Below are 14386 nucleotides of genomic sequence, written 5' to 3' on the forward strand. Positions count from 1 at the left end.
GACACTGTGGACTAGATGTGGGGTGTATGGATAAACAGAAGCCCAGATAGACGATGGCAGGTGAAGACAGCTAGGTAGGTCATAACGCTGCACTTGACAGGTGACACACATGTTGATAGGCTGGATGACAAAGGAGACGGATTTTATGAGGGACTGGCAGACTGATGAGCAGACACGCAGACAGGGAAGTTGCTTTAGAACCAAAGGATGCCAATCGTTGGGATGCTAACAGCCTTATTTTCTATTTAGTCAAATAATAACGTGCGCAGGTGATCCGTGCTCCCGGTTGGAGGTTTGAAAAGGCCCGGAAACTGACGGAAAGAAACGAAGAGTCAGGCTCTGGGCACTACCCGAGGGAACTCGGGGTTCGCAGGGCCTCGGGTGTTGCCGGAAATGGCCGACGACTGCCGTGCGCTGTGGGGCGGGACGGGGGCGTGGCCGGCTCGCTGCACGCGGCGCCACTTCGGGTGTTTCCGGAAACCGCAGCGAGCCTGCCTGAAGTGGGCGGGGAAAGGCCTATGGGCGTGGCTGGAGTCTCCCGAGTGGCTTCGTGGGTTTCCGTAAACAGAGACGAAGCTTGGGCTTCGGAATCGAGGCGGTGCGCGCGTCCCCGGGGGTTACCTTCTTCGGGTGTTTCCGGAATTCACCCGTAGCCCGCGGCCGAGAGGAGGAGGCGCGCCCCCCTCCCGTTCCTCGCCGCTTCGGATGTTTCCGGCTGCTGCCGGCGGAAAGAGCCGAGGGCCGGCGGTGGTGGCGGCCATGTTGGGAGCAGCAGGTCCGGCGGCGGCTGCCTGTGTGCCGGGCGCGGAGCAGTGCCGCTGAGGGCAGGGGAGGAGCGAGGCAGGCGGCCGGCTGCGGCGGCAGAGAGTAGGCGGAGCGGCGCGGCCCGGCCGAAAGGCGGCACAGCCCAGCCGGGGGTCGGGGGGGTGCGGTCCGGAGCCGCTCGGAGCCGGCGCGGCCTAGCCCGAGCGGCGCATCCCCGGGCTGGCGTGAGCGGCTGCCCGGCCTCCCCGCACCCCCGGCCGGGGCCCATGCGGCGGGTGCCCCTGCTGTGAGAAGCCCCGCCCGGCCGGGCTCCGCGCCTTCCCTTCCCTCCCTTCCTCCAAGCTTCTCGGTTCCCTCCCCTGAGATACCGGCGCCATGTCCAGCGCCCGGACCCCCCTACCCACGCTGAACGAGAGGGACACGGAGCAGGTAAGGAGCCCCGAGGGCTCCCCGAATTCTCTGGCTGGGCCCCTGCACCTTGCAGAGCCTCCTCCCTCCTCTGCTCTCCTCGTGTCCCTGCTGCCACCCTGCAAGCCTCGGCTGCCCTGTCATCTGGCTCTCAGCCTCGCACATCCCCCTCGGAGTCCTGTCCTGGGACCCACCTCGTCCTGACTCCAAGCTGCACACTTGTCTTTTCTGCTGACCCCCCTCTCCCCTCACCGCCTTCCTGCGCTCTTCCGTGTTACCTCCCTAGCTTTCCCTCCTCTTCCCTTTTTCTCTCAGGGGCCTTTCTGGTCTTCCTCCACCCACGCTTAAAGCCGCCACCCTCCCGCTCCTCGAAGAGCACCCCGCGATTTGCCCCAGATCGTCGTCCACCCCTTCCTCCATCTCTCTAGTGTTGCTTCTCCTCCTCCCGCACCGGTTCTCCCAGTCCCTGCTTATCACCCTCAGGGTCCCTGCCCCGGAGTGTTCTCGATCCGTGTCCTCTTCCAGTTCCCCCAGCCTTCCCCCCCCTTCCTTCTCCGAATTGTGCTCTCCCTCTTGCTTGCAACCCACCAGCTCCACCCTCATCACCTTTCCAAATGGTTCGCCTACTCTTTGCTCATCACTTTCCCTTCTTTTCTCCAGGAGCTCCCTGGTGCCTCGCGCTGGCATTTGTTGCTTCCGTGTTTCCCAGACTGCTGTCATGCGCATAGTTTTCCCACAGGTTGTCTTTGGGGTTCCAGTCCGGAGGGTTCCCTTCAGAGCCTGGATCCCTCGGGTTCTGTTCCCCCAGGTTTGCTTTCAGTCTCTGGGTTTCCTGTTTTCTCCCGGAGCGCTTTACCGACCTGCTCCCTGGACGCTCCCTGCCGAGGGAGAACATTCTCCCAGCCCCACTCTGCCAGTACAACCTGTTGCTGAGTCCTTTCTCTGGCCACGCTCCCTCACCATCCTTGCCCTTCTGCCTTCTCACACTGCCACACAAACCATGATGCCTTCCTGTGTCTTCACTCCTGGTTCTGTCACTTTTCAGTTTCTTCCTCCTTGCTTGATGCCTTCCGGTCTCTCTACCCTCACCCAGTCTTCCTTGCTCTACCTTTTACCCAGCGTTGCCTTTCATCTCCGGATTAGTCTCTTGCCTTTTCCACATCATATTTCTTGGCCCCACACATGCCCCCGTCCCGTCTTTCCCGATTGGCTTGTGTTTGTAACTCCCGGGGCAGGCACTCAGTATACTAGTTTCTTGAGCTACACTGCCCCCCGCCCCCGCCGGCCCCCACCTGGCAATCACTGCTATCATCTGTCACCCAAGCTTTAGCGTTTTCTGTGTCACCTCACCTGTGAGCTCAGAGGCATCCACTTTCCACCCCTCCCCTTGCTTTCACCCCGTCCCTTGCTGACTGCTAACTGCCCCGGGGAGAGTCCCCTGACTCCTTCTCACCCTTGTTGGTGGAGAACTTTACTAGGCCCAGAAAAACTTGACTTGAAAAAGGAGCTCTTCTCCCCCGGGGCTGCAGCTGCCTTTCTGCATCCTCTCCCTTACGACATCCTTTATGTTTTCCTCTTGTTGCGCTCTTTCTTCGTAGCTCGGTAGAATGTTGTTCTATTCTCTTGCGTGTTCACATCCTTCCCTGGAAAATCTGCCCTTGTTGCGTTTTCCTGAGTTTTTCTCTCGTGTCCCCCGCCCTCACTCTGTCACCTGGGCAGTCAGGAACTCAGGGGGAGTTCTGGTCCGAGTTTTTCTCTGCACCGGTTGACCCTTTTGTTGCTGATGGACTCATTGCTTCTGGGGGTGAAACGAGTTGAGAGGGGGGCCCGGTGAACTTCTGTTTCATCACTGGGTTTTGCAACTGGCTGTGCATGGGACTGAGGTCTTTGGAAACCGGAGTGTGGTCTGTATCTCCCAGCCTCGCCCCCGTTTGCCAGCTGCTAGTCTCCTTGCTGGGAACCGCTTTTTCTACGCCCTCCTGAGGTGGCCTGTTCCATTCCTTTTCCTATCACCACCTTTGTCTTAGCAGGTAAACCCTGCTAAACCGGAGAACTTTCCCAGACTGTTGATTACGAGCGGGTAGGAGGAGGCCAAGTGACTGACTGACACCCTCAGGCATGTGGGGAGTGGCGGCGCCGTGCCTGCTCGCTGGCCGAGGCTGTGGGGGGTATTGTGTTCAGCAAAGTAGAGCACGGACCGCCTCAATGTGGTTTCTTTGTGCTGTTTACTAAATGTAAATGTATTCTCGCCGTGGTCTTTTTCTTATGATGTGTGCATTGATTTCCTCTCTTCCCTGCCTGGCTCGCAGACTGCTGAGCGCGTAGTAGGAAGTCGGTGCACACCCATTGATTTTGTGAGAGCAGGAATCGGGTGAACCATTTGGGAATGCAAGCTGCTCTTTGATAACGGAGTCTGGAGCAGTGGCTGCATACTTTGTCATCCTGTTCCAAATTTACGAATTACTCATCCCGTTTGCACTTTATGGACTAAAGTGCCCCCAGCCGCTTCACCGCTTCTCCTGGCGTTCTCAAGGTGGCCAATGATGCTGTCTACTTGACGTTAAGTCTCGCCCCAGCAAAAGCACAGCCTTTGGAAAAGCTTGGATACACCTACCCCAGGCAGATGCCTGTATTTTTCACAAAACAAGGAAAAGGATGAGTAGCAGCCCTCCTGGTCACGAGGCCAGGGATGCCAGAAGCATTGGCCTCCTTTAGAGTAGATGGTGCCACCAGGTAGAAAGCAAGAAAGCCTCTGGTCCGGTTGCGATTCTGGTCCCGGAAGTTCAGTTGTTGCAGTAAGCCATAATGTTGTAAAATAAAAAGCGAGGAATTTGGTTGGGCTGATTGCTTCCCCACAAAGATGCTCTATCGCTGTATTTAGGTTTAAATTACTTACACTGGTTTCACCAGGAAGTAGGTAAACAAACTCTCCTGGTTGTCTTTAAGCTCCCACCCCTTGTTGCTCTTCCTCTCTCCCTTTCTTTATTAAAACATGTGGCTGATGAGAAGCTGTTTCCAGGAGCTCTTTGATCACATCTGAATTAAACACACATCACACACACACACACACACACACACACACAGAAAATGTGGAAGCATAAAAATAAACCTTGTGTTGCAGGGAGAGTGCCTGTTTGCTGTCGACTCTGCTTCTCGCAGGGAAAGTGGGAGATAAAAGAAAGTCAAGCCCCGTAGTCCCGAGATGGTTCTGTGACACCTGGTTGCAGATGTGCTTTCTCTCAGCCATAAACTCTTCTTTCATTTGCAGAAGGAGGGTTGTGACCTGGGGCTGGTAGTTTTGATTCTCAGTCTGCGAGGAGCCTTCTGTCCACTTTTCCAAATGGCTCTGCTGGCCCGGAGGCTTGGCGGTGGTGAAAGCAATCAGCAAGATGACTGTTTTGTCTTCCAGCCGGGGCAGCAGTAATGGGCCAGTGTGGAGGGGGTCCAGCTTCCAGAGTTCTGCTGCTGGCCAGAGCTTCCCGTAGCTACACCTGGTAGAGGGCCTACTGGCTTCAGACCTGCCCCACCCCTGGGCCTCAGGAACCAGGAGGGAGGCCTTCTGACAGAAAGCAGGAGCCTTTCAGTACCAGCCCTGCTTCGGCCGCAGTGGGCAAGGGAGGGGGTCGCTGTCATTCTGCTGGGGAGCGAGCGGTGGTGTTGATTCTTTTGGGTGGTTCTAGGAAGAGGATTGTGGAAGTCTGGCTGAAGCGAGCAAACCTAACTCAGAGAATCCTGTAACGAACAACTGAGCCACTCTAGACACACATCCCTTGGATGCCAGTGTTGATTCTGGCTGAACACTGCATCGAATAATTTGGTTTTAGCGTCGACTCTAGCAGAGAGCTGGGTTGGCTCTCATTTCCCTGACGTGTCCTGGGGGCTGTGCGGCGCTCTGCTCTGGGGCAGACTCTGACTTCTGCCCTCTGACTCTGGCCAAGGGCTCCTTAGTGGTGCTGCCTTCTGGTCAGGGGTGTGGGTGGATGACATTCTCACTTCCTGCATGGCCCTAGAAATTAGAATGAGGCCCTGTAAGAGCAAGGGCTGTAGGAGTCGGGAGCTCGCGGAGTTGCTCACCAAACCATTATCTTTGAACCCAGTAAAGGTAACCACTGAGTGAATTGTAATAATTTCTCTAATCTGTGGACTTTGAGAAGTAGCTAAACGGATGGATGCAAGAGAGTCGTTGAAACTTGGCCTGCTTTAGATTAACATCAAGTTTGCACAGGGAATGACTGCATCTTTCAGATGGTGACCAGAGATTGGGCCTAAGATTCTTTTCACTGTCAGTGTCTTAACTGATGCCGGTGAGATAGGAAAAAATTGAGAATATGCCTGAGAGGTTTGCATGGTGAGAGCTCTGGGAAGGCAAAAACTTCTCCGACTATACACTTTCCCCTTTGGACAGAACAACCCAGTTCTCAGTGGGCATTTGACCAGGACTAACCCATTCCTCCATGAACTCTTTCCCATTGCGCACTTAGCCACCTGGCTGGCCTTTCTCTTCTCCCAGGAGCTTCCCTGACTTTCCTACATATGTATTATGTCGGCTGGAATGAATATTTTATGCCTAGAGTGCAGCCAAGCCTCAGACTTTGTGGCCCATTATCGACAAGCGGGGTGGGGGATGGGCGCCACCTTTGGCCCCATGATAACTCTGCTAAATGGACTCTCCGCCACCCCACCTCCCCCCAGCAGCACTTTGAAGCCTATTAATGGATCGGGATGAAGTAACCTCAGCAGATGGAAAGGGCAAGGAGGGTGGTTGTCCTTCCTTCCCCAAGACTGCCTGATGAGGCTTTCCTGCAGTAAGCGGGTCCCGCCGCAGCCCCCCGCCGCCTGGTTAAGCTGCAGACTGGCTCCTGGGCCGCCTCCGGGAGAGGAGATGGAGAAAGGGTTTGATTCTGTCAGAGCTGGTGGTGCTGCCAGGTTTGCCACTTGCCTAGCAAAGCAAAAACCGAGAGTGATGGGGAAAGGGTGGGTGGAGCTTGAAACCTAGGCTTCCTCCTCCAGCGGAAGTTCAGCAAAGTGACAAACCAGATAGGTGGCTGGGTTTCCTTCTCTTGATGGAGATGCCAGCATTTGTACCTTTTTGCACTTCTCGCTTGGATTCTCCAGGCTTTCTCGCAGCCTTCATCAAACATGAGTGAGTCACTGCAGTGTTATCTGTGCATTTCCCCCTTCTGTCTCAGCAGAGGGAAGAGTAAGCCTTTACAAACTTTGTGGGGGAGGAAACCACCCATTTCCACTTCTGGCATGGGAAGAGGCCATCTCTCCCGACGTTAACTCTGAAAGCTCTAGCTCTTGGAGCAGAATGTCACCATCCCACCACAGCCCTTTTGGTGTTGGCCACCGCTAAGTGCCATTGCTGTCTTTTGGGCTGTCGGTGCATCTGATTCTGAGACCATACCAGGAGAGAACCTGGTGGCCTCTTGGTTTCCACTGATCCTCCACTGAAAGAAGGATCCCAGGGGGGCCTGGGAGGCTCAGTGGGTTAAGTGCCTGCCTTCGGCTTGGGTCATGATCTCAGGGTCCCGGGATGGAGTTCCGCATCGGCTCTCTGCTCAGCAGGGAGCCTGCCTCCCCCACTCTCTGCCTGCTTCTCTGCCTACTCGTGATCTCTCTCTCAAATAAATAAAATCTTTAAAAAAAAAGAAAGAAAGAAAGAAAGAGGGATCCCAGTTCTTTCTCTTGCCCACTAACCCTGCTCGGGGCTTTAGGGGCTACAAATAATCCTTTCACCTGTCTGTCTGCTTTGGCTAGAGGGTTTGAAGTTTCTTGGTCCCTAGGCACGCTTTCTCCCTACTTCCATGTATCCCTACATTTACCAGTAGAAAATGAGGGGAGAAGCGCCAGAAACAAATGCATTTCCTTTTGCTCCTCAGACGGTTAATGTTAGGCTTATGAAGCCGGGTAGGCACAGGTTTGGTAGGCGAGGGCAAGGTAGACACTGATATTGATGGCTGCTTGAGTCCAGAGGGACAGCAGATAGGAGGGGAGAGGCGGGGGGGGGGGGGAGGGAGAGAGGAGAAAAGGAGGGGTGTGTTCAATGATTGGCTCCAAGCCACCTTTTTCTTTATAACATAAGGAAGGCGGAGCAGACCTGAGGCTTCTCTGTAGAACCAGTCAAGCTGGTTTTGAGCAGCCTCGGCCTATTTTTCTTGTGTGCTCTTTGGGAAGTTGGCAATAGAAAGGTCTGCCTCCTCTGGGGCTCTGCTCATTGAGATAGGAGTTTAGATGAGATCTGTAAATATCCCCATCCTCTCCCAGTACTGAACGGGTCTCTGAGCCGGGCGTCTCTGCAGGAGCAGGCTCTCTCTACACCCAGGGATGCTCAGGGCAACTTTGTCTTACACACCTTTCACCGGACACTCTAAGATACGATTTCTGTTCTTGCCCCCCCCCCCCTGCCGCCGCCACCGCTAGTCACGGCTTGGCAGAAGGCCCTCCAGCCTGGCCCGGGAGAAGACACTGGGTCTGTGGCTTGGGATGGGAATGGATTCCTGGCTGTTGTGATCTGCTGGCTAAATCCAGTAAGACACCCCCCCTCACTCCCCCACCTTTCGGCTTGATGCAGTGTGACTATCTGTCCAGGCCTGTTGGGGAAGAAAAAGGAGAAAAAAAACTTTTTGGTCTTTGGCAGTTCAGCAGGTACTTCAGCCATGGGGACAGTGAGTCTGTTGCCGGTCTGTACCTGTAGGAAAGGTGGGAGTCATCAGTCACCGTGTGCTGGCACTTCCTGAACAGCGAAAGGGAAGTCTTCTCCGGGAAAAGACGGGATTCTAAGGCACCTATGCCCATCAGCGCTACTAATCTAGCAGGATTGTTTTCCCAGTCCCCCACTAAACGGAAAACTCCCACGTCCGAAAGTTCGCTGATTAATGAGTGAAACCACCTGCAAACATCATTCCTGCCCTTGCCCTTGCTCTTGCCCTTGTCCTTGGGGGCGGGCTGCTCCTGTCGATACTACGATGATGTACTCATTGCTCCTCCTGAGCACCATTTCGGTGAAGGTTTTGTTTTGGTTACTGATACCCTGTATGGAGAGTATCACCCTCCACCGTCTTCAGATCGGAGGGTCTGCTGGCCTTCCCCTACCCCCCCCAACCCTGTCATCTCCCCGCCTCCCCACCGCAGATGGCCATCATCTGAGTGTCTTTGCATGTGGTGTTGGATGCACTTGTGGCTTGTTGCTTTGTTTTTGCCCACAAGAGTTTGAATTACTGGTTCTCTAGTCACAGGAAGTGGGGCCCCTTAGGCCTGCTTGGTCTAGCAGTAGCATTCTAATTGAGTTGAGCTTATGGCAGAGTTGCAAAGAGATCCCAGCACTTGGAGACTTCCAATAAGTGGTGTGTTGTGATTACAGCAGGTTCTCCAGATTCCATACCCTGGACTGGAGTCTTGGTCAGTCTCTACTCTGACCTCGGGCTTACTTAATTGCTCCAGGCATGTTTGCTCATCTGTAAAAATGGGGTAATGCTATCTTGTAGGTATAGTTACTGGGGGCATTAAAAGGGGTACTGAATATAAGGCACTTAGAATAATGGCTGGCAGGACATCGTAATCACTGTCCTCACCATTTAGTGAAGCAACTCAGTGGGTTTTTCTGAGCACCAACAGCTCCGGGTCAATGTATGTTGGAATTTCTCTGAATTGATTAAAAGAATCTTGGTTTCTTTTAGTCATTAGGGTCCCTTAGGTGCTGTTTCCAACATTTTTTTTTTTTTTAATTTGTTTATTTTGGGCGCCTGGGTGGCTCAGTTGAGCATCTGCTTTTTTTTTTTTTTTTTTTTTTTTTTTTTTTAAAGATTTTATTTATTTATTTATTTGACAGAGAGAAATCACAAGTATTTGACAGAGAGAAATCACAAGTAGATGGAGAGGCAGGCAGAGAGAGAGAAGGAAGCAGGCTCCCTGCCGAGCAGAGAGCCCGATGCGGGACTCGATCCCAGGACCCTGAGATCATGACCTGAGCCGAAGGCAGCGGTCCAACCACTGAGCCACCCAGGCGCCCGAGCATCTGCTTTTGGTTCAGGTCATGATCCCAGGGTCCTGGGGTCCGCCACCATCAGGCTTCTTGGTCAGCGGGGAGCCTGCTTCTCTCTCTCCCTCTGCCTCTCCCCCTGCTTGTGTTCTCCAGCTCTGTCTCTCAAATGAGTAAAATCTTAAAAAAAAAAAAATTGCTTATTTTAGGGTTTTTTTGGTCTTTTTTGTTTTGATTTTTGTGGGTGTTTTGTGTGTGTGTTTAAGATTTTATTTATTTATTTGACACAGAGAGAGATCACAAAGTACTCAAGAGAGGCAGGCAGGGGCGGGGGGTGGGGAAACAGGCTCCCCACTGATCAGAGAGCCTGATGCGGGGCTGGATCCCAGGACCCTGAGATCATGACCTGAGCCTAAGGCAGAGGCTTAACCCACTGAGCCACCCAGGCGCCCCTTGTTTTTGTTTTTGAGCCAACCCCCTATCTGAGTGGAAATGCTGTTGGAGAGGTTTAGATACTATTGAGATCACTTTAAAAAATGGATTTTACTTTTTTTTACAGGATATCAGTATTGGGTGATCTTATCAATTTTAAAAAGAAAAAGAAACACCCCAAAACATTACCTTTTGCTTGCCCATATTTCGGTGTTATGAGTGGTGGTGTTGGTGGTGGTGTATATGCAGCCTCATCAGGGCCTAGAAGGCCAAGTCCAAAGTCACCAGAGCATGGGTTTTTCTGAGTGTTGGGATCCGGTGTTACAAGAAGCCTGCTGAGCGAGCCCAGGGGATTTCTTTCACGTTCCTTTCTTCTCAAGTGCAGTATTTACCCTTTGGCAACAGGAGAAAGCTCCCTGTTTCTCTTAAAGACCACATGGGAATTTAGCAGCTAATGATTTTAGGTTCCTTTTTCACTAGCAAGGGGGCCTTCAGGGGCAGGTCCTTGTTATCTCTGCTGGCTTCTCTGAAGTGAGAAGAGAGCCTCCCCTTTGTGAGGCCTGGAAGGGTCTCGGCCATTTCTCAGCGGCTGCTCCTAGGAGTTTGCGGACTTTGAATCTTGGGCTGAGATTTTGGTCTCAGTCCGTTCCTTGTTTATCTTTATCTTTCCAGCTTCTAGAGCCTGAATGCCTGGCCAGTACAGCAAGTAAGTTGCTTCCTTTTCTCACATTGCAACTGCCAAGGAGAAAGGTAACAGTGTCGCCTCAGAGCTCATCAGGGAATATTTCTTTCACTGTATTTTCCTCTTCCTTTTGACCCCTCTGCTGACTTCTCTCACTTCCTTTTTTTTTTTTTTTTTTTTCTGTTTGGTTTCTTTGAACTCTGTTGCTTCATTATCACTGTCCATCTCGGGTTTTCATCTCCATGGCCCACTCTGCCTGACCTGTTTCTGTGCCTCTTTTGTGGCCTGGCTCAGGAGAGGGATTCTGATAGTCTGAGAGCTCCTTCATGTATAGAATCCCAGAACCACCCAGTCCTTTCTCCTATTCGTCTGATTTCTATAAAGTTAGGGATTTGCTGCTTTAGAAAACATTTTCTTTTTATGTCTCTGGAGCCACCTTCTTTAGTAAAGCCGGGCTTGGCAATCTGACAACTTATTAGGGGCGGCATCCCGGTTTCCCTGGTGACATGGTCTAAGTTAGTTCTCGGCTGTTTTCCCGTGGCCTGCCCGGAATGCTACAACACTGGACCCTGTCCTGAAAGAGATCCAAGGAGAGAGTTGTTAATTCTGGTAATGCAATATTGAATGTGGTCCCTGAAGTGTGATTTGAGGACCCTGGGGCTCCCTAAGACCTGTTTGGTGGTACGTGAAATCAAAATGAGTTTCATCCCAACATTAATGCAGTATTTGCCTTTTTTCACTCTCATTTTGTTGGTGTACAGTGGAGTTTTCCAGAGGCTGAGTGATGTGTGCTGACATCATCACTCTGATTAATGAAATGTGTGCTTCTGTATTCTTGTGTTTTCTGGAATGTTTAAGGTAGTCCTTTAAGGTATAAATATGAAAGTTTGCAAGGATGAATTCAGTTTGTTCTCAGTACTTCTCCTATACTCTTAGCAGCTGTCTTCAGTTGTGCCTGCTGTAATCCCTGTAAACCTCATTATTGTCCTATAAATCATTATTTTGAAATGCCAGCATTTTCCTGGCACCTTCGAGGAAACAAGTAAGTACAACTTGCAAAACTTACTTGTAAAAGCTTTGGGGGAAAGGCTAGAATATTTAAAATTTCACTTACAACTTATTTTCGCACTCTATTCTAAAACAGGAAAATTTATCCTATTTCTCTTATATTTAAGAATGGATTGTTGGCTTTTAAAAAGGGAGATTAGAAGATTTGCGGTCTCTCTTTACTGAAACGGACACATCAGGACACATCAACAAGTGAACGCGAGGAATCTGAAGAACCTAGGCAGGACTGTAAATAAGAAATGAAAAGTTATTAAAGGAGATGATACTATAACGAAAGCTGTCTTCTCAGCAGTATAGTTGTTAACAATGTACTTTATCAGGTCTTATGCAACAGAACACATCTGTGTAGTATTACAGTGCTGGTTAAGTTGCAACATCGTGTCAAGACCAATCATTCAAAGCTTAAAGAAAAAGGAATTTGAGTATTTTAAGCATACACACCATGAGCTCTTTAAAAGCCAGAATTTGCTCCAGCTTTCCAGCCTAGAAATGGAAAAAATCATTTTTCTTACCGGATAACTTTTTGACATCACTTTGGCTGGAAAAGCCTGCCCAGTAGCCGAGAGACTAATAAAGTCTTGAGCAGCGGGCATTGCTGACTGCCCACTGGCTGAAAAGTCAGTAAAAATCCAGGGCAGGAGCACTTCATGTGTTACTCTGACTCGTCGAATTAAAGATCTAGCTACAAATACAAAGACTGACTTCATATCTTGTTTGCAGAATTGTTCTTTTGCCTTACCAATGTACAGACTTACAGACATGGCTCAACCTGTGTCCGCACCAACTACGAGAATTTTGTTTTTTGTGAATGCTCAGCAGCTAACGCAAGTAGTAATAAAGATGCAAGGGGCTCAGTAACGCTCTTAACTTTCACGGTTCATGCTGGAACAACTTTGTTTCCATTTGCACTATTGGTGCAGAAGCAGTGACAGAAAAATGCTGGCATCATAGCGTGAATCAAGGCAGTGAGTGGCACTGGATTCTACTAGTGGTGGTAGTCGGGGACTTCTTTCCTGCTGTCGTTTTTTTTTTTTTTTTTTTTTTTAAGCCATTTTACTTAAGAATGTCTTAGATGAAGCACTAAAAATTATTAATTTTTATTAAATCTCAATCCTCTAATAAAAGTCTCTTTAATATTTTGAGTGATGAAATGCCAAGTGTCCTTGGAGCCTCGCTGCTGGATAGCGTGGTACAGTGACTGTCCTGAGAAAATGCACTAGTGTGTTGGAACTGAACCAGCTGCATGGGTCATCGTTTTTACTTGAAAGAACAACTGGCGGATAAACTCTGGTTATTCATACTCGAGTGTTTAGTGGACATTTTCTTGACGTTGAACGGAGTGAGTCTGTCACCATTGCCAGTGATAATATCCAAGCTTTCAGGTGAAAATGAGACTTTTCAAAAACCTGTGTTTGTCAAAGAGCTTTTTGATGAGATCAGTGGTAAAATGAATGGAATATGATTTTTTGATACTGTATGAAATGTCAGTATTTGGAAATTCTTTATAATTCAACAAAGGAATATTTCCCAGATTGTCAGTAGGTAAAACAGCCCCTTACAAAGTACAAGATAACCAGTGGATTTTAACATAAAAGGACACGAAAAATTCATTGATAAATTTTCAGATTGCACATCGCAACTAGCTTTTACAAACTACTGCTTTTGAGTTTTGGTCTAGTGTCGAAGAAGATAAATTCTCAGGCTTTGAAAGGCTGTTAAACATCGTTTTCCAACTACAGGTCTGTATGAAAGGAGATTCTCTTTATATCTTAAAACCAGAACAACAGATCGAAGCACATCGAATACAGAAGCAGATATAAGAAGTCGGCTCTCGTCCATTAAGCCAGACATTAAAGAGATGTACAACAATGTGAAACAATGCAATCTTTGCCATGAATTTAATTTTGTTTTAGAAAACACAGTTTTTTCACACAAAAATGTAGGTTTTCCATATAAACATTTAGTGGGCTTAGTGTTTTGAGTGAATTAATGAAAATATTTTTTAAGTTACCATTTCAGTTTCTAACAGGGTAGCTATTGATAGCTGTAACCCCCATAAACAAAATATTTCTGCAGTCCTCAGTAATTTATTAAAGAGTATAGAGAGTTCTGGAGATCAAAACGTGAAAAAAACCTTTGTTTGTAGACAAAACTTGAGCTGATTGTCTGTCTTGAGTTGGTTACTTGCGGTGACTTCATGAGGAGCCCCTGTTTACAGTTCGTGCTGCTATATTGTCCTGTCTGGGCCCCAGAGACTTTGACCCAAGCTAACTTATTTCCTCCTTATAATACGGACAGCATTGGCCCCTTAAGGTTTTTCGTTGTTTTATCTGTGGCTTTTTGGTTTATTCCCCCTCCCTCTTTTTCCTTAAAACTTTTTCTTTTCCCCATTTTCCCATTCTCTTTATTCTTTTAAGTGTTCCTCATTTTTCCCCCTAGTTTTTTAGCGTGGAGTTTTTCGAGTTTTTGTCTGGTATTGTGTTTTGATTGAATTATGAGATAAGTTCATGGGGAGGACTTCCTTTGGCATGTGTGAAATTGTGATTTGGCAAATACAGGTATTTTTGGATGTTTTTTTTCTCTTGTTTTTTTTTGTTTTGTTTTGTTTTGTTTTGCCTTGTTTTTCATTAAAATAAGTAACTTAAGGGGCGCCTGGGTGCCTCAGTCGGTAAAGCTTCTGACTTTTGGTTTCAGCTCAGGTCATGATCTCAGGGTTGTGAGATCAAACCCCACATTGGGCTCCACGCTCAGTGCAGAGTCAGCCTGAAATTCTTTCTCTCCCTCTCTTTCTGTGCATGTGCACTCACACGCGCGCGCGCTCTCTCGCTCTCTCAAATAAATAAATATATATATATTTTAAAGTAACTCATGTTTACATGCAGTGGTGTATTATGTTCTTTTAAATGGATGGATACATAGTTAAGTCTTTTTTATTTCTTATATAGTAACTATTAATAGATATAGTGCATATAAACAAAAACTTTTGGGGGACTCCCGTTATTTTTAATAGTTGCAAAGAATTTCTGAAACCAAAAAGTATAAGAAGCACA

The 14386-nt window shown here is 49.0% G+C and overlaps 1 protein-coding gene across 1 annotated transcript in view; it reads left to right on the plus strand.

Annotated features, from left to right (window-relative positions):
• Positions 1 to 569: 569 nt before the first annotated feature.
• The window catches only part of MARK2 (microtubule affinity regulating kinase 2), a 58281-nt gene continuing 44464 nt past the window's right edge, over positions 570 to 14386 (plus strand). The window contains 1 exon segment of the mRNA XM_082748189.1: positions 570 to 1194. Coding sequence (XP_082604315.1) covers positions 1141 to 1194 — 54 coding nt within the window. The 5' untranslated portion in view covers positions 570 to 1140.

Source organism: Mustela nivalis (assembly GCF_964662115.1).
Source record: "Mustela nivalis genome assembly, chromosome: 9".
Classification (NCBI taxonomy): domain Eukaryota; kingdom Metazoa; phylum Chordata; class Mammalia; order Carnivora; family Mustelidae; genus Mustela; species Mustela nivalis.